Source organism: Diorhabda sublineata, chromosome 6, assembly GCF_026230105.1.
Source record: "Diorhabda sublineata isolate icDioSubl1.1 chromosome 6, icDioSubl1.1, whole genome shotgun sequence".
Taxonomy (NCBI): Eukaryota; Metazoa; Arthropoda; class Insecta; order Coleoptera; family Chrysomelidae; genus Diorhabda; species Diorhabda sublineata.
Genome location: NC_079479.1, coordinates 9,359,026 through 9,384,226, shown reverse-complemented (window position 1 = coordinate 9,384,226; position 25,201 = coordinate 9,359,026). Strand labels below are relative to the sequence as shown.

Genomic DNA, 25,201 nt, shown 5'->3' with positions numbered 1-25,201 from the left:
CAGGAAATCTTTTATATTCAAGATTTGAGTATAGAAACTTTTTTCGCCTTCAAAACTTTTTCTATTTTAAGAATTCCGTTGGGTTCTCGTCGTTTTACCTCGGCGGTCCATATAATTACTAGGAAAAATGTCTAGACGTAATTTGAACTAAATAATGAAGAGTGATTTATCTATGGCCCAAAGACGTATTACCCTAACTTGTATGCTTTAATGATTCCTCTTGTATCTGGTGTTATTTTTGTTTGGTGCTATTAGACAGTACTAATTATTTCGAAACTAATGAGCAGTTAACGGAACAGTATTTTTTTTATCTAGTTTTTGACTTTTCATAAATCGCTTTTACACTTAGACTTGCGACCATAGAAACCAGCTCACTGTAAACTTTTGACTTTAAATCTTCAGATCAATAAAAGGAATAAGCTGTTTGAAAGTCAATTTAATATACTGGCCGCACGGTGCAGCGATTTTTATCATTAACATACTTTGTAAGGAAGTATTAGAAGAAATGTCTACCTCGTAAATGGATTGTACACCACCGTGAAAGATTCATTCGCTGGGCGTAAAATCACGTTGGTACCAGCGAACCGGTACTCACGTAACGTTAAATTTTAGTTTATCTCAATCTCCCCTTACTTTTAAATCAATGTTTGAAATAAGGATATTGATGACAGTACAGGGAAATTAGGGCGTCCATCATAGACTTTTGTTTATTTTTGTCCCCAAGCAAAATATCAAAACTGAATTAATAACATAGGGAAATATGAAGAAAATGTTTTTAAAATGGTTGGTATTTTCCCATTTTTAAACCGAGATATACGCCTGTGAAACTTGGGTAATGATGATTAAAACTAAACAGAAATTGGATATCTGGAAGAGACAAATATCAAGAAGAATTTTTGGAGAAAATAACGAGGCACCAATCGACGCTATTATAAAGATAAAAAGATTACAATGTCTAGGTCACTTGGAACGATTGGACGAAGACAGGATCTTGAAACGAGTTGAATGGAAGATACCAGAAGGCAAGACGATAAGTGGTACACCAAAAAACGGTGGAAGAAGACCTTAGAGAGAGAAAAATCTAGAGCTGGAGAGAATTAGCAAGATATTTTGTAAAAAATACAGAACAACTCTGAAACGACAGCTTTGCCTCCTTGGCTCCCTTCATCATGCACCATCACTGCCTGAATGAACCATTGCTAGAATCACAAGTCGACTGTAAGTTTGTTATTTTGAATAGAACACCCTGTATATTAATACATTTTGGAAATCTACGTAAAATTTTAGTATACTTTTGTCTAAGAACTTTTTTCGAAAAATGCATACTTTTTGAGGTATTCGTTTTTTTGTAGAAAATTTGCCTGTACAGACTTTTATAAATTATTTTTTTACGAGAATACCCTTGATATGATATGATATGAAAATGGTTTCTTATCGGCTGCTTTTAGAAAGGTATTTGAATCTATAATGAAAAATGTTTCATTTTATACAGGGTGTTTATAAAAAGTGTTTAAAGTTTAACTTCATAAATATCAAATTTCTTCTTTTTTTAAATAGAGCTACCCGGTTTTTTTCTATTTTAATGCATTTAGGGGTAAAAAATAAGGGAAATTCATGTAACTTTTCTATACCTAAGTCTTACCGTTACCCAGATATTAAATGTTTTCTGTAAATTTTTAGAAATGCAGGTGTGGTCTCAATTTTATTTTGACCCGTTGATACAACCACTAAGAAATAAAAAAGTATTTATCTTGACAAAGTCTGTAAAAAAAAACAAATCAAATTGTATTTACTAATCCTATTCCAACTTTTAGTCGTTTCCGAGATATTTGAGGTTATAAATTGTTATACAAATAAAACATCTGCATGTCTATAAATTTACAGAAAATATTTAATATCTGGATAACGGTAAGGTTTAGGTATAGGAAAGTATTCATGAATTTGCCTTTTTCACCCCTGAACGCATTAAAACAGAAAAAACTGGCTGGTTCTATTTGAAAAATGAAGAAATTTGATATTTATGAAATTAAACTTTGAAAACTTTTTATGAACACTCTGTATAAAATGAAACATTTTTCAACATAGATTCAAATACGTCTGACTTTGCTAAAAGCAACCGAATAGAAACCATTTTCATATCTTCAAGGTTATACTCGTAAAAAAATAATTTATAAGGGTCTGCAACTGTCAAATTTGTTACAAAAAAAATTAATAACTCAAAAAGTATGCATTTTTCGAAAAAAGTTTTTAAACAAAAGTATACTAAAATTTTACGTAAATTTCAAAAATGTATTAATCTACTGGGTGTTCTATTTAAAATAACAAAGCTACAGTCGATTTCCGGTAGAAACGGAAGTCGGCCATCTTTGAAAATATTTTATTTAAAAAGATCGTATCCGAAAACCCAAACGTAGAAATTTTCAAGATTTAACTATAAGTATTTTGCCATATATACAGATAGTTTTAACTCGTCGTGGGACACTCTGTATACTATACACTGAAATAGATAAGTTCAATGAAAATTATTTTATTCTTGTTGTGAGGTAAACGTTCAAACAATCTAATCATTTCAACACGAAAGCCAATAAATACAAATTTGGCAAATACGACTAATCTGTTTTTAGAAATATTATAGAACCCCCAACATTTTTTACCAGGAGCCGCCACTGGTATTAATATCGATTTATTCATAAGTCCGTGACATAATTTTTCTCGGTCAACATTTCAAGAATATAATGTGTTGTTGATATTTTTTGGTTGGATAATTTTACCGTTGTACCCTTTCGTATATAATGAAAATAACCTCAATCGAGTCATTAATTGAATATGTACCATATGTCTTTGACGCTTTAACCTATTCAAATGCCACATTATGTATCTACTTGAGACAGTTGTAGCTTATCATTAAAGCTGACAAACGCTACAGTTCAATCATTATAGTACGGGAAATAACGACACTATTCGACACAACGACACAATATTAATTAGTGTCCAAATTGTAAAATTAATTAATTAAATCAAGGGTAAAACAAAAAATCAACAAGGGCGTCACCGGAGCAGGAGAAACGATAAAAGAATGACGCTAGGAAACGAGTTTCTGCGAATAACTTTGGATATTGAAATTGGATGTGAAACTTTATCGCTTAAAATAAAAATTAAAATAAAATGATTCGGTTTCAAAATAATTTTTGCGATACTATAATCGACTTCGATATTTTCTACAATTTATGATAATTTTCGTCAGAATGTTTCTTTATGGCGAACCGTTTTCTAGGCATATTTAACGATCTAAAAATCTACATATCTCGTAAACCTTAAGTTTTATCGAGTTAAACAAAAAGTAAAATCTTACACGATAAAAAAATTGTATTAGATTTGTACAAATTATTGAAAATTTTCGGTTGTTGTCTACCGGACTATTGTGAAACAGTTTTAAATAAATATTTAATAGTTGATTTAATTTTTTATGTTTATTGCTATTTTATTACATGACATTATTGGATTTTATCATCTGACGTTGGGAATATTAATTTATAATACGAGGGCCGTTTTTTTTTCAACCTCCGATAGGCTATAAATAGAAGACAAGCTTTTATAAAACAATAATTTTATTACCAAAAGATTGGTATACTTTTAGAAATAATCACCGAAGAAATTGAGACATTTGTCGTATCTATGCACCAATGAATTCAAGTAGAGTACAAAACAGACCTTTAAACTTTAAACTGGAAATTCCATATACAAAGCAATAATGGTGAATCGGCAATTCTATTTAATCATTTTCTCAACTCGTTGAACCAAATCGACAATCTTTAAACTTTTGACATCATTCACGCACAACACCATCACTAATGAAGTTTTCCCCATACACACGACTCATTCTCCGATGGATTTCTGCAACATTATGGCCTTCAACCTGTAGAAAATTAATCACACTTGGCGGGAGCATCAATAATGTTTACGTGGCTGTAGCACAACGCCGACTGACTCCTGAATGTCGATAATCGCGAAGTGTGTAGTGCGAGAGCTTCGCAGTCGCCCACAGCGCATGCCTGCTTTCCTCTGCCCGCGTAGCGTCTACACAGAGCGATCGGAGGTTGAAAAAAAACGGCTCTCGTATTATGGACAGTAGAGTTAACTAATATTATCTACTATCTACGACATTTTTTTTTGTGAGTATAACTTTACAAATAATTCATACGCAATGAAGACATACCTAAAACTTGATACACCAACTCAATGTTAGTCCAGTGAACAGTGGTAAATTTGGATTAGGGAAAATCAAAATTAAAACACCAAAAACCAATAGAAGATGGATGCAACAAAATTATGGAACCTACCGTACATCCAGTTTTAGCCTCTCCACAGCCCAGACCTATTTTCAGCTGATTAGTTTTTACGAAATTTCCTCGAGAACAATAAAACAATCAGAGGAAAACATTTGTATGTCGAAGAGTTTCAGATTTAAGGAGTATCAGCGGTGGTGTGAAAATTTTAGGCCCAACCTATATTTTAATCATTTTATTTAATATAAATGTTGTTTACGGCGCTGGTGTTTGTAGTTTTTAATAAAATTATTTCACTTTATATGTTCAACACTTAATCATTCCAATGACCTGAACGTGTACAACAAAGAAACATTACATTAAATTTTTAATATAATACACTATAAGTTAATAGCTTTGTTTTTACATTAGTCACATATGATTTACGTTGAATCACGTTCTCTCGTAGATCAATATCATTTTTCCAAACTTGCAAATTGGTAACAATAGTATAACGTTTCAAAAAATGCTTCAATAAACACTAACTAATGCAGAAACTAACATACACGTGTGAGTTCTAGAGGAAACATGAAAACCCTATAGTTTGCTTATAACATCACTCAATAAGTCGGGTGACTGACACACAGATGGCACTGTCACTGTCAAATTCATATGGCGTTTATGAAGTACCAACTTTCAAAAGACTATGTGTCAAATGTCATGACATTTCGATTTGTCAAAAAAAAGTGACAGTCATTTAAGTGAAGCTACTTTTGTTATTTTCAAAACAATTCGGTTGGTTAATTTATTATTGCTTTTTGATGAGAAAAATACTGTACAAGCTCAGCAATAGCTTCAAAATTGTTGTAGGAACTCTGCTCTATCGAAGAGAACTATTTGTTATTGGTTTGCTGAAAGTAAACGATGATGGTGAACGTTCTGGTCGTCCAACGAATGTGGTTACTCCAAAAAACATCAAAAAAGTCCACGAATTGATCATATCTAATCGTAAATTGAAATTGCGTGAAATAGCTAAAGGCAGAAAAAAGATATCAGAAGATTTATCTTATATAATATTAGATCATGTAGGTTTGTAATTCACTAGTACAACAAAACAAATATTATGATAAAACAGATTAATTTTCTTTTGATGTGGTAATGGATACTTTAAAATATTTTTTTCTTATTCGTTTCGATCTCATAATCTGTTTAGTTTTGCAGGTTCCTCTGTATCAGTTCCTGGGAGGTGGACTGCCAGCTGTCCACCCATCTCTTAGGTGGTAGTCATGGTTCTCTTTTCCCTATTGGTTTTCCTTCAAGTACGATGCCTGGCAGTCTATTCTCTTCAATTCTTCTCACGTGTGCGCACCAGTATTTTCTTCTTTGTCTCCCCTATGTTACGATGTCTTGTTCCCTGATTCGATCTACTCTTGTTTTTTCCACTATAACCCTAAGCGTTTTCATTTCGGCTACCCCAAACATGCTTTTTGTTTTGTTGGTTTCCTCTCCTGGTTTCTATTCCCTTTGTCATGATTGGCTTGAGACAAGCATGTATTCGTTCGTCCATATTATCTGCCTTACAATATAACTTGCAGATTTACAGAGCCCTTTGTTTGAGTTTACACACAATGTTTTCAATCAGCAGAATTACCGTTTTGGTCTCTAATAACTTCGACTCAAACATCAAAACCATTGCATTACCCCAGAGTAAGTTTTAGGTACGTTTTATTCACAGATGGAGCTATTGGACATTTTTTTGAACATATTCAAACATTAATTATTTTCCACACGACCAGGAGTTTGATGAATTTGCTTCGGAAAGCTTTGGGGACATCCCACGGCACTCGACTTGACTCTCTTGGATTTTTTCTGGTGCTATTCCAAGATAGAGTTTACAATAATAATCCGCGAACTATTGAGATGACTTACTCACAGTCCATAAAAAACAACAACAACACGTCAATGGAAGAATCATTTAATTCCTGAATCAAAATGATCATCATCCGAGTGGACTGCAGCCGGTGAACCACGTCCAAAGACACGACAGTGAGCTGGGAAGGTTATGGCTTCAATATTTTGGGATGCACTTGGAATATTGATCATCAAGTCTCTTCCAAAACGTTCTTATATGTCGAATAAAAAACCACTGTTTCACCAAGACAATGTACTGATACACAAGGTTAAACGGTTAAATTGTATTAATTGCTGCCTTATCCTCCGTATAGTTCAGATCTGGCATTCAGTAATTACTAAAGAAAAGGATGAGTTTAGAAAGCATTGCAGGAAGAATACTAAAAGCCAGAACAGTAAGAACAAGAAACAATTAGATAGACGAAATGAACAAAGTTTGCTTGAACTATTTCTAGGAGAAGATGCAACTTGTTTTTGCTCAACTTGGCGGGGGTATCGAAGTATTACGATTCTACTTATCGGTTTTTTTCATAAATACATTTTCGAAAAACAATTGAGTTTTATAAACCGTTTTTAGTTTGCATACACTTTAATTTTTTGATTGTAACCATTTTAATAATTGATTTGACTAACTATTAATAAGAATGTATAGAAAATTTCCCAATTTTTATGCATTTTAGTTTATTGTAAGCTCATAAATGCTTCTTCTATTCTTAGTTCGTCTCTAACGAATTTATTTAGACATTCAGAAGGCGCTTATATCGGATAAAATCTAAAAAGTTGAATACTCTTTCTGGGAAATCATGAAACGTGTGCGATTCGGAACTTTTAAGGATTGAAATTAGCTTGTAAATTTAGAATGCCATTAGTAAACAATGGGGATGAGAGTGGTTGTCGTTGAAAATAAAAACACGTAGGAAACGGAAATGGGTGTTGGAAGTGTCAATGAAATTAAACTGATTCCTCCCGTTTCTCATTTGTCGAGTAAAAGTGTGGGTAAGACAAAACTTTTGTCTCGAGTCATTTTTTGTTCAGACATACTACTTAATCTCATATCTAGTTATTTACGTTTGGAATCCGAACTAGAAAAAAGTCATATACGAGGTCTGGCTATTAAATAATGAGACCGCGCGCGTGTTTTTTTCTCCTGGAGCAGCGTATCAATTACAAATATCTCATTAAATTGAAAAAAACTCCGACTGAGTGCTATAAATTGTTGCAAAAAGCGTATGAGGACAATTCCCTATCTCGTGCGCGTGTTTTTGTGTGACCAGCGCCCAGATCGCCCAGTGGCGGTATTATTACTCTATACCTTTCTGAAATAAACTATAACCATCCTCAATTTGGCAAATTCAACAACAGTACTTCAGTGGTATAAAATAAAAATACGAGGTCTGGTTATTAAATAACAAGACTGCGCCCTAGACGGCTAGGGTAAAAAAAACGTGTGCAAAGTATCAATCTCAAATTTCTCATTAAATTGAAAAAAACTCCGACTGAGTGCTATAAATTATTGCAAAAAGCCTACGGGGACAATTATGTAAATCGTTTGTGTGTTTTTGAGTGGTGTAAGCGCATTATTCAAGGCACTGAAGATGATCAACGTCTAAGTCGCCCTGTAACTGTTTCAACTCCGGAAACAGTGATCAAAATCAACCAAATTTTATGTGCAGATCTTTGAATCAGCATCCGAGGCTGAATACGCCGATAAATAAACGGTTAGAAAAATTTTACACATAAAATCCTTTTTCGTAACCAGTATCGTTATTTAATAACCAAACCTCGTATCATAATAAATAAAAACAGTAATAAAAAAGATATAAATAAATTCCTCTTTGTTTAGATCATTATTTTAGTGTATTTAATCATTTTATAAACAACTTCGTAAATGAATATCGATTTCTATTCTACTTTTTCCCATAGTTTTCATTTCCTTTGCCAGTGGCGGCTCGTGGTATAAACATTGATATGTTTTATATCTACAACTCTAGAAAATTCATCTCCCTAAAGCACTAACCAAAATCCCCTCAATTTCTATAGATTCGCCATAAACAAAAACATTTATTTCTTGTAAAATAAACAATTAATCATTTTTCACTACAACGAATAATAAATTTCAAACAATCAATAAATAATTTTATTTTAAAATCATACATTTAATTGAAAACAATGAATATTATAAAAGTAAATCACCCCTAAAAACATCCCATCCCACATTTTTCCTCTAAAAGGGACAATTTCTAACTTGGGAACCCTGTAACCGAATTTCCAGAAACACAAATATATGCTGAAGAACGACTACTCGAACATATCTGAAGGTAAACTAAAACCTTTCAACTTTACTCACCTGTTTTATACTAAATTTTCTCACCGATAAAAGTTCTCACGCGAAACATAATTCCAGTGGGAAACCTCCAACAATACATTGAAACAATTATTGGGTGATGCCAAAAATAAAATACCAAATAAGAAATTATCTGTGGTGATTGTGACCGAAAGTATATTGGGCAAACTAGGAGATCCGTTATTGTCCGGTTTAAAGAGCACATTTAAAATATGGACTGACCCGATTACCGATAACGCTACCAGTCAAAATCATGACATAAATATTAATAATGTAAAATTGTTAAAGGATTAAGCTCCTTACAGGCCTTTCTTCACGTTTATTGGTGGTACAATTTAGTATTTAGTCAAATTAATAGATTTTAGTTTACCATCGAAACGCGTGTAATTGTGAGTGTTAAAGACTCATTGTTGATAATAATTTCCAAACCTTTAGAGGGTTTATCATTTCCCAGAATATTTGGGAACCGGTTTTTTATTATTTTAGAACTACATTCTGTTCCTTATCGATTTTGAATTTGAAGTTATCGTCTTCAGAATCTGAAGGTAAATCGTTTACCTTCAGTCACTGAAGATGATAACTTGGTTATCGAAACGCACGCCAGACAGTGTAATTGTGAGTGTTGATGACTCATCGTTGATAATAATTTCCAAACCTTTAGAGGGCGAAAAATAGTTGTCAGTAAGACTTACCATTAATTATTTCCTAGACTATTTAGGAACAGGTTTTTTATTACTTTAGAACTACATTCTGTTTCTTATCGATTTTGAATTTGAAGTTATCGTCATCAGAATCTGAAGGTAAATCGTTTACCTTCACTCTTTGAAGACGATAACTTAATTATCGAAACGCGCGCCAGACAGTGTAACACGAAAGTGCGAAATTTGTAAAAAAATTTTTTTTCGAAATGGTATATTTTGTAACAATATCAAGTATTCTCTATACAAGAATCGCGATACCTTGAATATGAGATGCCAGTTTAGAAATCGTTTTTTTTTTAAATATTCTCTAAAATTTTCTTTCTTAGCCCTATGCTGTTTTGGAGTGAAATAGATCAAACCTAGAATAACCAAGAATTTCTGAAATTAGATCTTGTTTAATCAAAATTGTTATAAGACTCATGGGAGAGAGAGAAAAATGCTTTATTGTCAAAAAATTGTAGACAAAAGCTTGTAAAAACTAAAAAAGTAACATAAAAATAATTAAATAAAGATACAAATAAGGCAGTTTCCAGTACACCCTCAAATTATTGCGAAATGCGGGAAAAGATGTAATCGATTTAATATCAATTGGCAAGTGATTGTGCACTTTTTTCGCATTGTAAAATATTGAGCCCTTAACTAATTCTGAAAGTGAAGTCAGAATTTTTATTTTTTTAAAGAAGTCCCTGCAGTGAGCCCTGCTGTTTAGACCGAGTAAATATCAAACATCTCTTTAGTAGTTTGAAGATTCGCTCTAATTGAGTCGCATAACACGTACCCCAGAAGGGAAGGGCGTATGGGAGATGCGATTCAATAAGGGCGTAATAGATTTGTAAGAAGGTAGATAAGTTTAATTTTTTTGGAAACCTTTTTTAGATTTAGAAGTTGGAATGACTACTCATTATTTAGATACACAAGGGATTTTTTAGTATTTCAACTTCAATATTTCCATTTTTTACAAAAGTATTCAGAGAAATAATAAATTAATCTGATATCTTAATGAAACGTTAGTACTTATTAACACAGTTTATATTTAATAGTCGAGTTCAATGCTCTTTTTACAACGCCGCGCCTTATTCGTATATATATCCATTCATGATGAAATATTACTACCGAGTGTGTGTATGGCAAGACATTAGATTACAACAAATTTCACGGTATCGAACATCATTGCAAAATCTATTCGTCTTTTCTGTCATAATCTGATTAGTAAACGCAAATTTTGTTTCATCCTGGAATCAACAATAAAATGACGAGGTATTTTTTGTGTTCAAGGATCTTGTGATACGACCTGTATTATGGTAGTATCTACATTGTTGTCAGATCTTTCTATTTTTCGTAAAAATAATCAACTTTGTTATTTCAAATAGATCGCCCTGTATATTTTGTGTTTTTAGATAGATAGAAGATATGGTGATAGGCGTAGAAGTCAACAAGAAACCTGTAATAACTTTAATAATTCATATCTTAACCGAAATACGATAACAACTTTACGTTCTTTACGTTCTACCGGAAGTCGATTGTAACTTTGTTATTTTAATTAGAACACCCTGTATATTAATACATTTTTGAAATGTACGTAAAATTTTAGTATACTTTTGTCTAAAAACTTTTTACGAGAAATGCATCCTTTTTGAGTTATTAATTTTTTTGTGAAAAATTTGACCATTACAGACCCTTATAAATGATTTTTTTACGAGGATACCCTTAAAGATATGAAAATGGTTTCTATTCGGTTAGTTTTAGCAAGGTTAGAATCTATGTTGAAAATTTTTTTATTTCATACAGGGTGTGTATAAAAAGTGTTCAAAGTTTAACTTCATAAATATCAAATTTCTTCATTTTTATTAAATAGAACCACCCGGTTTTTTCTATTTTAATGCATTTAGGGGTAAAAAATAAGGCAAATTCATGCATACTTTCCTATACCTAAACCTCACCGTTATCCAGATATTAAATGTTTTCTGCAAATTATTAGAGATGGAGGTGTGGTCTGTTTATATGTTTTTGTTGTCAATGTTTCTACCCTTCTTTATAAAATTATTAAAAACAAAATTCGGAGTTCCAGTTCGATATAGTACAAGATTCTGAATACCTGGGAATTAAAGAATTCGACAAGAGATTGGTAAAACGTAATAACACAGTTGGAGTTCTTGGAAATCAAATAAAGATATCTGAAGAATAGGAGTGGTAAAAAATTTTTTGCAGGGACACGAGTGGAGGGTTAGGTTAGGCAGAGATCGACTATATACTAATGCAAAAGAAACTACGTTGATTTTGGTATACAGCCAAAATGGAAGAAAACAGTTGTGTGAAAAGAAACTTAACAAGTGGAAAAGGCGCAAAACAAAAAGAAGAAGAGTGCATTCACGTAGATGCATGTAGCGAATTAACGTTGAATCTTTTTTCATATGGCGACAGCATCAAGTGAAAGAAAATAAAGCGATTTAAATCCATTTTCCACCGAAGCTCGAGCGATTACGATGATTTTAAAATGAAGTTAAAATGATAACTTTTTGTATTATATCTCTTTGAATATGAATGTCAATCTAGACACCTAGACATTTGGTGATTGAATCAATATTTTAAGACCCAAAATAAGCTGGTAATAAATACTCTAATTTACACTCTTTAATAAAAATTTTAAATTCAATCAACGAGTACTTCATATATATAATCTCACAACAACAAAATTTTCATGGAAATTCGTATCAACGATAAAGTGTGTACAATAGTTGTCTAAATATTATTACTTACCAAAAAAATCTTCCCAGGTGTCATCGTTAAACTCAGATTCCACCATATTTAGAAATAAAAACTAGTAACCCAAGTGGCACTCAAACAAATTCACATAACTCACTATTAAATTAAACACACACACATCGATAATGCACTCCTAGTATATACACAAAAAACGAGTTTCCATTTTAAACTTCTAAGTCTACGTGACTTACCGACCTACCTTCATCGCTGTTCCACTGAGAATGCACCATAAGATCAGGGGAACCGCGTGGATGGAGAAAATTTGCGCAGCCGCCGATTTTTGGTAAATTTTAGATTAATACTGCACACCACGTGTATTTTTAAGACCGCTTGACATGATGCAATACAACGTGCAATGCATTATTTCGTGATTAAAAACATGCGAAAATGAGTTTCTAATCAACTAATACTAAGTTTTATTTTCATTGGGAGTTTTTCGAAAGTTTCTTCATCCATTCTACAAAATCAAGGCAGAGGATGATATAATTATTATTGCCAGTGATGCATTGGCCACTTTTTTCTCCTTTACTTTAATTAGCTTTGTTATTTTCAATTTTAAACTAGAACAAAATATTAAATTAAGTTTAGGAAATTGTTTACTTCTACTTTTGGAATTTTGATTAGTGGCAATCATGATGCAGTGGTAAGAGAATTGCACGTTGTCTTGCACCATGTCAAGCGGCCTTTAGTTGATAGCAGAAAGTCAAGAAATGAATGTCAAGATTATTCCTGCTACATGTAAGAGTAGCTTAAATAGGGGCAAAAAGGGTCAATTCCTCACAGTTTAGTAGTTAAGGAATGAATGTGAAGATTCTCACCAAGGACTTTTTTCCCGCTGGAATTAATTTTACGGGAGAAGGTTTATTGGTGGGAAAATTAATAATAAAACAGGTATGGCAAGTCATTAGATTTTAGTTTTAGTCTCTGAAGACGATAACTTGGTTATCGAAACGCGCGTTAGACTGTGTATTGTAAGTGTATATAATCATTCGGGAGAATCGTATCTCAAAGTGATACCCACTAAGGGTTAATGAATATGTTCTCGAGAGAAATGATGAAATTGGAATCCAACCTGCCGGCACTTTTAAAATGAAAAATATAATGTGTCCCCGTCCTCATTTTGTGGCATATATCATAATAAAGAAAACTAACATCATGGATCATAGGATTGGTTCCTATAGAATAGGAATAAGAAGAAAAAAATGTATCCAATTCAGTTTAGGAGGAAGATTTTCTTGGTCAAATATGGTACAAGTGCCAATAAATAGTTTTCAAATATAACAATTTTCATTTAAAAAGAAAAATACCCAAAATATGAAAGGAAAGCATCCACCAACATTCGCGTGTACCATAATACCAGTAAATGACCATATTTGAAAGCAAAATATTTTTTTGGATCTTTTTGTAGCCAAACTATTCGAGATTTACCAACAAATCACTTTTGCAAGGAAAAAATTAATTTATACGACAAAATATCCAATAACCATTCAAGCCCAATAAACAACAAACTTGCCCTTTTTTACTTCGAATCTGTATTTCGTAGCATCCCTTGATACTATATTCTCCAAAAATTGTTTGGTCTTCTTGTCATACCTCCTCATCTATGCTTTTGGTATTTCTCCCATAGAACTGGATGCTACATTCACTACTTTGTTATATTTCCTGGATATGTTAGTTACATTCATCCAGTTGACAACACCAACATACTCAACAGAAAAGTTTCTACGTTCTTTGGAAATATCTGACCGAAGCACTGTCTTTGTCATCTATACCAGTTTCAATGTCTTCGTTCTTTTCAGTCGATACTTTGGCTATTTTGTCCACCTGAAAGGGTCGAAAAAATAACCTTTCCAAAGACCTAATTTTCGGATATTTTCACAACTTCTATATTCCTTTTACCCTAAAGGGTAGAGGTCTCAAACAGTCCCTGTTAGAGCTTGGTTATAATAATTCAGATCCCTCCACTGTTGACGCTTTTATTCGACGACAACATAGGATAAATAATTTCATGAAAAAAATCATTCCAAATAATTTATTTAGTTTTTATAAATAAGAATCAAATTTTGAAATGAAACGAAGCAGTATATTGTATATTAATAAAAAATATATTTAAATAATTACACAATCAAAAAATAAAATAGTTTCGGTAACTAATATAATTAAATAAAAAAAATAAATGTTTTCAACTTTTTAACTCTTATAAATAAAGGATATAATTTCAGTATTTATGTCTTAAAGCAAGTAGAAATTTGTTTTTTGAGTGGTATAGTTTCAAAACCAACCAAACCCGTTTTTATATAAAATATTAACCATTTACTCCATTTGAATATGTCCCCGGTATTTTTATTATAAGAATAATCAAAGTCTACAGTAAAATAAATTTTGGATTGAAGTAAATGTTATAGTCCGGGAGGCGGCGACCATTTGAAGTGTTAATTTCAAAAACAATGTCAATTTGGTACTTTTTCGAGCTACATTTGGTACTGGGGGGGGGGGTTTAGGCTATAAATTAAAACGTTATGAGTGCTTCGAAAAAAATGGACCTTAACATCAACATATATTACAGAAGTATCACTGCCCTTGTTTTGATTACTCTTTGACATTTTATCAAAAAGTTGACATTAAAGGATTCAATGTCATGAAGTGGTGTGTCACTCTGTTTTTTCTTAGCTTCAATATTGCCAAAGGTCGACTTACAAATCAATTGCAGAAGATTAATCATTCTCTACTACGATATTGCGAGCTCTTCCTCATCAGTTCAAACAAAAAATTTTTTGAACAGTCAAAACATCGAATTGATGGGTCATCCGCCGTTTGTGCACTAAATAATTTCTTCTTTTTGTAGCAAATCAAAAATAAAGTGCGAGAGCAACGTTTTTTTTTTCTACCCCTAAAGAAGCGGTTGATGTGTTCTAATCACATGTTTGGAGGTACCTCAATCGGAATGGAACAAATGCTTCGACAATTGGTTCAAACGCATGTATTGAACTTAATGGAGAATATTATGCTAAAACATTTAGGAAAAGACATTATAAGATAAAGCAGGCAGATGTATGGCTATAAGAACTTCTTCTTCTTGCATTGCCTTAACCGTTGGCTATTAACCAGGCTATTCTTGTTGTTCAGCAGATCAACAAATGACACTCCAAATTTGGAGAGCATACTCAAAAAATATGTCTTCAAGGAATTAAGGATCGTTTCTTATGCGACAATTCGATTTTTCTTTTAAATTGTCGCCATTTGTATTAAACGAAAAAACCATTTGTCATTCCATGACCAAAGGGTTACAAATTTATAATATACAACAACATGGGGCAATGATGTCATCCGTTTTCCTCCCGTGATTTAAATACCTGTTTTCAAGAAACCGCAACTCCGCCATTTTGGTTTTTTTCTCAAAATAAAAATATTTTTAACGTTCTGTATACTATGGATAACAACAAGAAAAAAACTTCGTTTTCAACTTTTTTTAGTACTTTCTAAAAATTTATAAATTTTCAAATAACGTTGATTAAATGTTTCCACGGTATTTTTGTATAATTTTTTTGCTTAGATTTTTGTAACAAAATTATGGTAAAAATAATTGATGTTTACAAACACACTGAAAGGTTTAATACAGATTTTTACAAATTTCGATTTGTGTATAAAAACATTGATGACAAAGTTGAAGATCAAGAGATGATGAGTCGAAGACATACAGATACTTTTCGGATTTTTGGAGGGAGCCACTTCAGTGTCAATGTTCAACTGAGTTTCGGCATCTTCTAATCGATGTCTCAAGATCTGGCCATTTGCAAAAACAGATTTTCTTTGCTTGATAATCGATTTGTCAACAAATTTGTTTCACCCTGTTTCTGCGGTATTATTTCACTTCAAGTTCCGATGTTACTTTTTATTTAAACAAAATTTCCAATTATTCCGAAACCTGAAAATATTAGATTTAAATTATAAAGAGAAAGTATTGAATTATATTAATTGATCACAGATCCAGATTCTTCTTCGAAATCTTTATATTTGTTTTTGCCCAGCTCAACTGTTTTCATAAATTCGCTTTCACCATATAAAAATCTTTTGACATTTTCTTCCATTTCGGCGTATCGAGCACGGTCGACGATCTCTTCTGGGCTTCTTTTTTGGATATCCGAGCGAAAATGATCGGATCTCGAATTTTCCGAACTACTTATGTCTTGATCTATACTGTTTTTAATCCAATCGGCCACTCTTTGTTGATTTTGTGTCGAAGTGTCACTGACTATGGAGTTGATTTCCGTTTCTAAACTGTCTGGCGTAGGAGCACAATTTTTTTGTACCAATTTGTGCGACCTAAAAATCAATTTATCAAACTTTCATACAAATACAAAAAATATCACATTTTCAATTTTGTTATAATTATAATAAAAATTTTTCTACAGGTAATCTCATCATTTTTCAATATGTTATCAGTCTTTAATCATCTATTGACGTTTATCAAATACTGCATAAATTATTTTTCTTTATCAAAATCAAGTTGAACATGAACCGCACTCATATATAATTGCATTAATTGCAATGACCCTTCAGTGTATGCACACGAGATTTCGGAAGTAATCTTGACCAAATGGAAGCATTCAAAGGATCTCCTATGTATTTTTCCTTAGAATGATGTTTGCATCAATTCCAATGACCCTTCAGTGTGTGCAAACGAGATTTCGGAAATCATATTTCAGATATGGAAGCCTATATCCCATTACCTTTAAGGGATTTGCAGACAATAATCCGTGGTTTGATAAAAACTGCATTAGAACAGTCAGCAATGAAAATGCTCAAATCCTAGTGCCGAAAAACTTTGTTGTTTTGAGAAATATCTGCAAACCATAGATGAGAGAGTGGAAAATAATCTTCTTAATTGCCCAAATGGATCAAGGTCTTTTTGGTCTGTAACTAAAATGGTTAGCCAAGGCTTTTGTAAATAAAAAATTCCACCATTGCCTGGAGAAGATGGATCAATTATTGGCAGAAAATAGGGCCGATCCTAAAAAATGTGATCACAGGAGGTGAATTTGGGGTGTACAAGTAGAAAACTCAACCTTTTATAGGACACGTCAGTAGAAGGTAACATAAAAGACTAGAATTTAATGTTCATAATACTGAAGAGAAGGAAAAGGATAGATTCAAAGAAAAAATACAAAAATCAATTGAAACAACTGAATAGGGAACGAAAAGTTTAATTTTCATGATAAATCTCACCTAGTATAAAGTACAGGTGGAATATTATGATGAGCGTTATCCAGCAGGATATTCTTAGCTTCAATTTGTAGTTTCAAAGAAGGGTATCCTCTTGGTGACAATATTGTAGGACTTGCCCTGTTCTCGTTTCTTTCGGTTTCAGTTTTCTCTGATGTCACTTCTTCGACTTGATAGCTGAGTCTCGATTTACTACAAATTCTGAAAATTAATTAATTAAAAGCTTTTATTACATTAATTTGATTTTAGAAATTAAGTTAAAACAATGGATAACGGCACAAATATTTTTTCGAAAAATTACACTGATCAAAAGAAAAAAAACTACATTAACATAAAGCTTAATAAGAATACTACAGCTGAATGAACTGATAAAAATACAAAAAAGAACTGAAAAAAGTTGCAACAGATTTTATTTTTTCAGTAAGGGTGGTTCCTATCACATTCAATTCCGAATGTCTTCTGATATCTTGATGGAACCTTTCACCCTGCATTAAGACTAATTTTTGTATTTTCAAAAACATAAAACGATCCAATAAAAAAGAAACTGAAGAAATTCATTTCAGTTTGATTTACCTTTGACGAGACGGTTCCACTTCATTAGACTTGTCCGGAACATGTGACAAGGATGTAGTTGGTGCTTCTACAGGAATATCTTCATTTTTTGGCGTAATATCAGTTGGGCTAGAGGAATTGTTAATTTCAATTATTCTATCAGTTAAAAAATTATTCGGCTGAACTTTCACCACATTGTAGTTGGGTTGGTTCACGACGGGTTCCAAGGTTTCTAATGGATAAATAGGCACAACTTTATGAGTTTTTGGTTCTGTACTTCTAACTATCTTCATACCTGTAATGGAATTTACGTTTAAGAAGTTTTTTAAGCACATCAATAATTATCAAAAATAGTTTTTTTTGCTCATACATGAAATACCGTCTATTAGTCGTAGACCTCTGTAGGTTAGGTTAGGCAGTCACTCTTGAGCGTACATCTCGTAGTTTTGGATACAAGATGTAAAGTAAAGCTGCAATTACATATAAACAAATATATAATCACTAGTGTTTTATTATTACTATAATAGCTAGAGGGGGTTTTACAGCTACTTTATGTATCCACTCGTTATCCTCGATAGTTCTGTCTTTCATATTCTGTTCAGTTCCTTCCTTCCAGGTCCTTGAGGATCTTCCTTGTCTTCTTCTATTCTGCGTTTGATACATCAACGTTTGCTTCGGCCACCTGTTTTGCACCATCTACATCACATATCCGTACCAGAGAAGTTGTTTGGTCTTTGTATATTGTCATTTTTGTGTTTAGGTTAATTTTTTGACCAAAGCAATGAGATCAGAATTTGTGTAGCTTTTTTCCACTATTTATAAAAATCCATTGATAATAACAGACTGATCAGCTCTGGATCGCCTATAATTTTATGTCCAATTCCTGAGCTGCACTATCAGACTTCTTAGTTAAGCCAGCAGCTGCAATAAATTCAATCAGATTGCTTCCAATCCATTCCAGAATGTTTTTAAGATCGGTATTGATGGTGGCACCTTAAAATCTGTTTTTCCCCGACAGAACCTCCAGACCATCGTATAATCCGAACCATAAGCTAATTTAATTCCGGAATATTTTAATCTTGAAGATGCTATATTGTGATATTTTTTTCTTTTTTTTTTTTCACCCTACTTCACCGTTGCTAGTTATTTTTAAGTTTTCAAAATTTTGTCTGGAATTTTTCAAAGATAATGTGACCTGTTGGCCTCAATGTGGTAAAACTAATTTTCAATCAGAAGAGACCTAAAATCAGGAAAATTTATGAAGGAAAAAATCTATTTGGACTTACTCGTAATTGATACTATAGCCTCGTTACATTTCAAGCACACCATTTCTTTATAATCTCCTGTTTGGGTCCCTATACTATGACTCTCCAATTGATGAACTATCTTCACTCCTTTGGCACAAGTACAAGTATCACAATGTTTGACGGACGCCCTTTCCCGTTGTCTTTCCTCCAAAACTTTCGCCATTATAGCGGCAGATACGATATCAACAGTCGTCGATTCCAGATCTGGTTCGTTTTTTCGTTCCAGATTAGGAGACTTCGGTACTGAATATACCATAGCGGTTGGAGGGAACGTCGGTATAGGAACTTTGATGCTTTTCACTTCTGGTACGACACGGGGCGGTTCGGGTTTTTTCTTAGTCGTCATATAGTTCGAAACTTGAGATTGGATTTCAGCCGGTAACTGAAACGAATTGCAATTACATATACTTTATCTAATTTTACCATAAAGTACCATAAAAAGTATTGTAACTGATATACCAAGATGATTTTTAAATTAGTACACTAATTCCCATAACAAAAGTAGTGAACTTTACTAATTGGTAACCCCAGTATAATAATTTAGCGAAATGGATCCCTAAGCCGGCCCTGATCGGCTGCAACGGAATTTTGAATTTCGGCGAAGGCGCATATTTTTTTATAACTTGCAAAATTCGTTTGATCTCAAGTTTTTATAGCAAGCGGTTTATTTACATTGTTTCTTTTGAATAATTTCTAAGAGGGACTATTTATTTATTTGTTTTTTCTTCTTTATGTTTTATAAGAAAAATAAATAGTCAAAGTTAACAGAACGATTCGAAGAATTTAAATAATTTATTAAAGTGATAATTAAATAGTAACAATTAGCTTAAGTGATAATCATGATAAAGGTATAAAACTATAAAAAGTATTATTGTCCAATTATTGAAAATAAAACCTAACCTAACCCAACCTATAAATTTGGTTTTGAAAGAAAAAAAATTACTTGGAAATAGTGGACTTGGAAAAAAATTTGACTTTGAATAAACTTAGTTTTTGAAATTTGTCCTAGGAATGAAAAATTTGTTTATCAAAATTGTAAGTGGCAATTTTTTTTGTACCAAAAATTATAATCAAGTTCGAAAAATAAATTTAACTTTGAAAAATAAATTTGACTCTCGGATTTAAAAAATAAATAAATTGGACACGAAAATAATTGACACGACAAATTTTGAATTTGAAAAAAAGATTTGATTTGGAAACAAAATGTTGGGAAAATGGACATGCGAAAGAAAAAAAAATGAGTGAAAGAACTAAATTTTCATTTTTATTGAAAAGAATAAAAAAAAATGCTAACCTACTGTCGAGGTTAGGTTAGGTTATTTTTTTACTTTTATTCGAATACTTACAGTATCATATTTGTGTGCTACAAAATTGCTTTGCTTGCATTGTAAAAATTGTATTGCTAAGCTTACATCATTTTTGTACCTCTCCTAAAAAAATAATAAGAATGTAAATATTTAACAGTACATTAGATTACAAATAATACAAATTACAAAGTAATCTGACACACGAAAAGAAATAATGATGAAAATAATGAAAAATTTATATATTTTCCTTTCATAAATGGTCTGTCTCAACAATTCCAACATTTATTGAAGAAATATGATTTGAAAACTTGCAATAAACCTAATAACCTATCGACAAAACACCAAAATCGAAAAAAAACAAAATTTTTCCTTGTAATAACTGCGTATATATTGGCCAAACAAGCCAATACTTGGAGACTAGAATAGAGTCACAAATATGAACAAAAAATGGTGCAGTTCTAATAAAACATGAAAAAGGAAAAAAACATCAGTTTGATTATACAAATACCAAAAATTAATAGAGCAGAAAACAATTTTAAAAAGAGAGAATTCTACGAAATACTAGCCATCCATAAGTCTTTGCAACTTGGTTCTAGCCAGACCACACCAATGGTTGGCCTTGCAATGCCACACATTTCATTCTACTAATATAAATGTTCACAGTATTTTAATTGCAATACACTTTTTGTACGAGTTGCGTACAATATTTTTTCTACGTTCATTTTTTAAACTTTCATTGAATGGATCAAATTTAGCTACTTCCTTTCTTCTACATGATATTATAATTGCTTTCGTAATCTAAATTTTTCGTGATAAGTTTTCTCATTTATTGGTCACTGCAATTTTAAATTTTCCAAGACATTATTATAGTCCTCTCCTCACTAAGTTTATCGGATCATATTTCTCATACTGCGATCAATTAATTATACTTTTTATGTTTCTTATAATGAAATATTTTCTTATAATCTTTTTCTTCAATCATCATCAGATGATGACATTATTACTGCACCACCTGCAGCAAATGATCTTCATGATGGTGACTATGTTATAACCTTGGTTCCATTATTTAAATTGTATATAAGAAAATTGTTACAACCAAGAAATCCTTACAAACATATTAATGAAAAACAACGACAAATCGAAGATGATGAAGAAAAGGAAATAAAAAGTAACGATGAACCGTATAGAAAAAGAACAAACAAATTTGTAAGACCCACATTGAGTGAAATGGTTGAGACATATAGAAAGAATAACAGAAGATCCATGGGTAAACAAGTACTAAAAGGTGGAAGATATGGAAAAATAAAGGATAATCGAGGAAAAAATGATTGGAGTAGGTTTGAGAACGATCGGAGTGAACCTGAGGGCAAGATTAGGGCTGTTACATAATTCATGTTATCATTATTATTGATTAGTTAAGGAAGTGGATGGTTTTTTTTTTATTTACTCACATTATCTTCTCTCAATTTCTTATTGGTATAATTCGCTTCTGCTAATTTATGCGATAATGTAGCTACATCTTTAGTAAGGGTTGTTTTTTCAGTCTCACAAACGTCCACTAATTTTAAAAGCTTATCTTCTAATCCTTGGTTAACTCTTTGTACTCTCCTATGAGCTTCATATAACCTAAAAAGTAATTTATTGAAATGTAGAAGTAGCGGATAGATAGATAATTTTTTATAATTTTTACTACTTCTAAAATATGAGGGTTGTAGTAATAAGTCATGGCAACTATTTCTTTTTTCTTGCAACGAACGTATACAGTCACCCTAATTAAAAATGTCCTCCGTGGGGTAGTTTGTAGTAAATCTGCGAGCAGATTTGTTTTGTAAAGTCATTCATTGGTTTTTAGACCTCATTATTCAAAAGATTAATTCCTCATCCACCTTATAGTCCAGATCTGGCTACCTGTGACTACTGATCTCAAAAAAATGCTCGCTGGTAAGAAATTCACCTCAAATCAAGAAGTAATTGCTGAAACTGAAGCTTATTTTGAGGGGAAAGACAAATCCTTCTACAAACATGGCGTCGAGAAGTTAGAGGAGTAGGGAATGATTCTTACAAATTGATAAAGTAACATCCTGCTGCTACCAATGTCACACGAATTGACTTCTATGGATTTTTTTATGGGACTATTTCAAAGAAAAAGTAAAAGTGACAATCTGCGAAATATTGTGGACTTTAAACAAAATATTCGTGAAAAAATAAGCGAAATTCAACCAAGCCTACTGCAGAGCGTAGGCTAAATGAGAGGCTCCGTTTTGAGCAGTTCGTGCAACTCGATGGAAGACATTCGAATGACATAATTGTTGAAAAGTGAAATCTGAATCTTTATTTTTATTTTAGAAAGTTAATTCTACCGATAAACACCCTGTATATAATTACATAGTGCTATGAAATTATCGAGGTATGTCACCTTTTATATTTATCCTGCCAAGTCAGCAACTCTTCTTTCAATACTATTAACTCTTCATCGGGGAGTTTATTGGCTTCGTTCAAAAAATTTGTTTCCATTGTTACAATATGATTCTCTCTTTCCAAAAGGCGTTGCTTAAGATTTTCTATTTCGACATGTAGTTGAACATCGTGATCATTGGTTATGCATCTTTTGCATGTACAACCACAATCCTGTAACAATTAACACACCATAGACATAACTGGAATTAGATTGTGGAGGATATGAAAAAACGATATATCTCGATTTTCGTCAAAAGTACAAGTCCTATGGAAAAAAATCAAATAGCAAAGTTGTAGGTAATAAAAAGATCTACAACTTTTGTGATCACACTTTTTCATATAACCTCAAAATTTATATGAAGAATTCAAAAAACTACTTTTTGGTTTTTTTATCTATTACAAAAAACATTGTTTTTCCACTAAATTTTGTGAAAAGTTAACTTTTTATGTCCAACATACACTGTTATTTATTTGATTTGAAATATCATTTAAACATTGTTTAAAGCAGCAATTACATTTTTTCATTGTTTCATGTTCAATAAGTCACGTTCAAGGTAGCAAGCAAAGGAAAAATTGTTGCTGATTGAAAGAATCAGTTAATTCTCATTTTCTTTTTCATTATTCATTCTTTAGACTCATTCGAACATTGTTCAATGTAGCAATAAACTTTCTTCTGCATTTTTTGTACAGCAAGTCGAGTTCAAACTAGCATGGCAACACATTTTGATTCAATATTCTTTACTTTATAAACATTTTATGCTAACTTTATACACATGGCTGAAGCAACAAAATTGCGGTGTAAGCAACTAAATAGCAACAAAAAAGCTGCAAACTTTGCATAATTTTTTATTGAATTTTGCCGATTTGACACTGTCATCTTTATAGAGCTCATTAAATCTGAAATTGACCTCACATCAATAATTAATTATTTCTATTAACATTTAAAGTATAGGGTTTATTTTTTAATTTGGTCCATTACTAACCAAGGGATGATCCATTGTTTACCAACCAATCAATTCTACTTTTTTTTAAATCTCATTTACTACCTTCTCATGTACTAAATACATTTAGATTATTCTAATAGCTCAATAATTATTTAATAGAGAAACTAAATTTGAGATCAATTGGATTGATAAGTTTTGAATTACGAGGAATACAAAAAAAAGTAACCCATTATTTACCCAGAAACCCTTCCCCATATATTCATATATATTTGTTATTTTTAAGGAGCTTTGTAAACGAATATAAATTATTATCTTGTTTTACATATTTGGGCTCTAACCTTATAGGAAAAAGTATTATTGAATTTTTATTATATAAAAATGTGCATTTTTTTGTTATTAATATTATTTACTTTAATTGACATGGTGAACATAATATATGAAGGAAATTGTAAATCAATCAAAAAATTGATTTTTGACATAACACCTGTAGTCTGAAATTATTCTATAACGGCCTAAAATTAATCAAAATTGTGTAGCAAAAAATCCTAATCAATATGTCTTTAAAACAAACATATAACGTGGGTATTTTATCCTTTGAAATATTTTCCAATAGTTCTGTATAATAATTAATTATTTCGAAAAAATAAGTACTTATAATAGCGTACACATAGTTTTAGCGTACTTCTAAATAAAAAAAGTCTAGAGAAGCTTTGTCATATCACTATTTCTTAACATCTCACAAGATAAAAACCAAGTTTCATTTATGTTATAATACAATGATTTTTCGCTCAGAAATTTATCATTTCGTATAGGATTCTCTAGATTTTATTGTACAGATTATACTCTTATTATTATCTTAGTAAATAATACACAATATTATAGATTCAATCATAATGTCTCATTTGAACTATCATATCTATAGAAAGTCTTAAAAATAATAATAATAATAATAATATACCTTGCATTTATTGGCCATAACTAAAGTCAACTACAAAAAAAATACTGTAATTGGAAGCACGTATATCTCATATCTTGGAAAACCCCAAGTGTCAAAATTGAACCTATAGGTAAATGTTTTATTATTGTAACTTACAAGAACTTTTGTATTTGAAGTTAACTTAAACTTGGAGTGATACGTGTTTTTGAAAGATTATCAGCACACAACCTGTTTTCACTTTTATTGTCTATTTGATTACAAGCAGACAGCTGTCTGCTAACAATGATAAATATGTGACAAAATAAGTCCACTTAAAATATATGACATATGACGTATGTACCTAACTTCATAAAATAACAGAAAACTTTTGGAAATACATGTAACGAATTACAAATAGTTAATTGTTGCTTAAATATTTCTCTTATAATTAATTAATAAGGAGAGCCAATAAAAATCATGCTTTTATTAAAAAAGTGTCTCTTACTTAAAC

The 25,201-nt window shown here is 31.6% G+C and overlaps 2 protein-coding genes across 4 annotated transcripts in view; both read right to left on the bottom strand.

Moving 5' to 3' along the window:
* LOC130444997 (uncharacterized) overlaps nucleotides 1-12,212 on the bottom strand; it is a 111,708-nt gene extending 99,496 nt beyond the window's left edge. Inside the window, exon 1 of one of the 2 annotated variants that reach the window (XM_056780429.1) lies at nucleotides 11,979-12,212. In XM_056780429.1, the coding sequence (XP_056636407.1) occupies nucleotides 11,979-12,024 (46 nt within the window). In that variant the 5' untranslated portion in view covers nucleotides 12,025-12,212. The remainder of the gene's footprint in view (nucleotides 1-11,978) is intronic. The other variant, XM_056780432.1, reaches the window with a different exon arrangement.
* Nucleotides 12,213-15,573: 3,361 nt separating this feature from the next.
* Nucleotides 15,574-25,144, bottom strand: LOC130445254 (uncharacterized). 2 transcript variants are annotated; one of them, XM_056780810.1, is made up of 9 exons: nucleotides 24,733-25,144; nucleotides 22,790-23,001; nucleotides 21,825-21,999; nucleotides 20,413-20,496; nucleotides 19,046-19,448; nucleotides 17,781-18,054; nucleotides 17,211-17,408; nucleotides 15,968-16,307; nucleotides 15,574-15,909 (listed from the first exon to the last, which is right to left on the bottom strand). In XM_056780810.1, the coding sequence occupies exons 1-9, from the start codon at nucleotides 24,748-24,750 to the stop codon at nucleotides 15,898-15,900; spliced, it is 1,716 nt and encodes a 571-aa protein (XP_056636788.1). In that variant the 5' UTR covers nucleotides 24,751-25,144; the 3' UTR covers nucleotides 15,574-15,897. The 2 variants fall into 2 exon arrangements, with proteins under 2 accessions (XP_056636788.1, XP_056636789.1); XM_056780811.1 differs by having other exon boundaries at nucleotides 15,574-16,307; nucleotides 24,868-25,142.
* Nucleotides 25,145-25,201: the final 57 nt, after the last annotated feature.

Bases quoted from the DNA above. Each gene is read 5' to 3' on its own strand.
- LOC130445254 (XM_056780810.1), bottom strand. The intron at 19,449-20,412 runs GTAAGTATTCGA...AATTCGTTTCAG, and splicing joins TAGCACACAAATATGATACT to TTACCGGCTGAAATCCAATC. The intron at 17,409-17,780 runs GTAAATCAAACT...ATTAATTTTCAG, and splicing joins GTGGAACCGTCTCGTCAAAG to AATTTGTAGTAAATCGAGAC.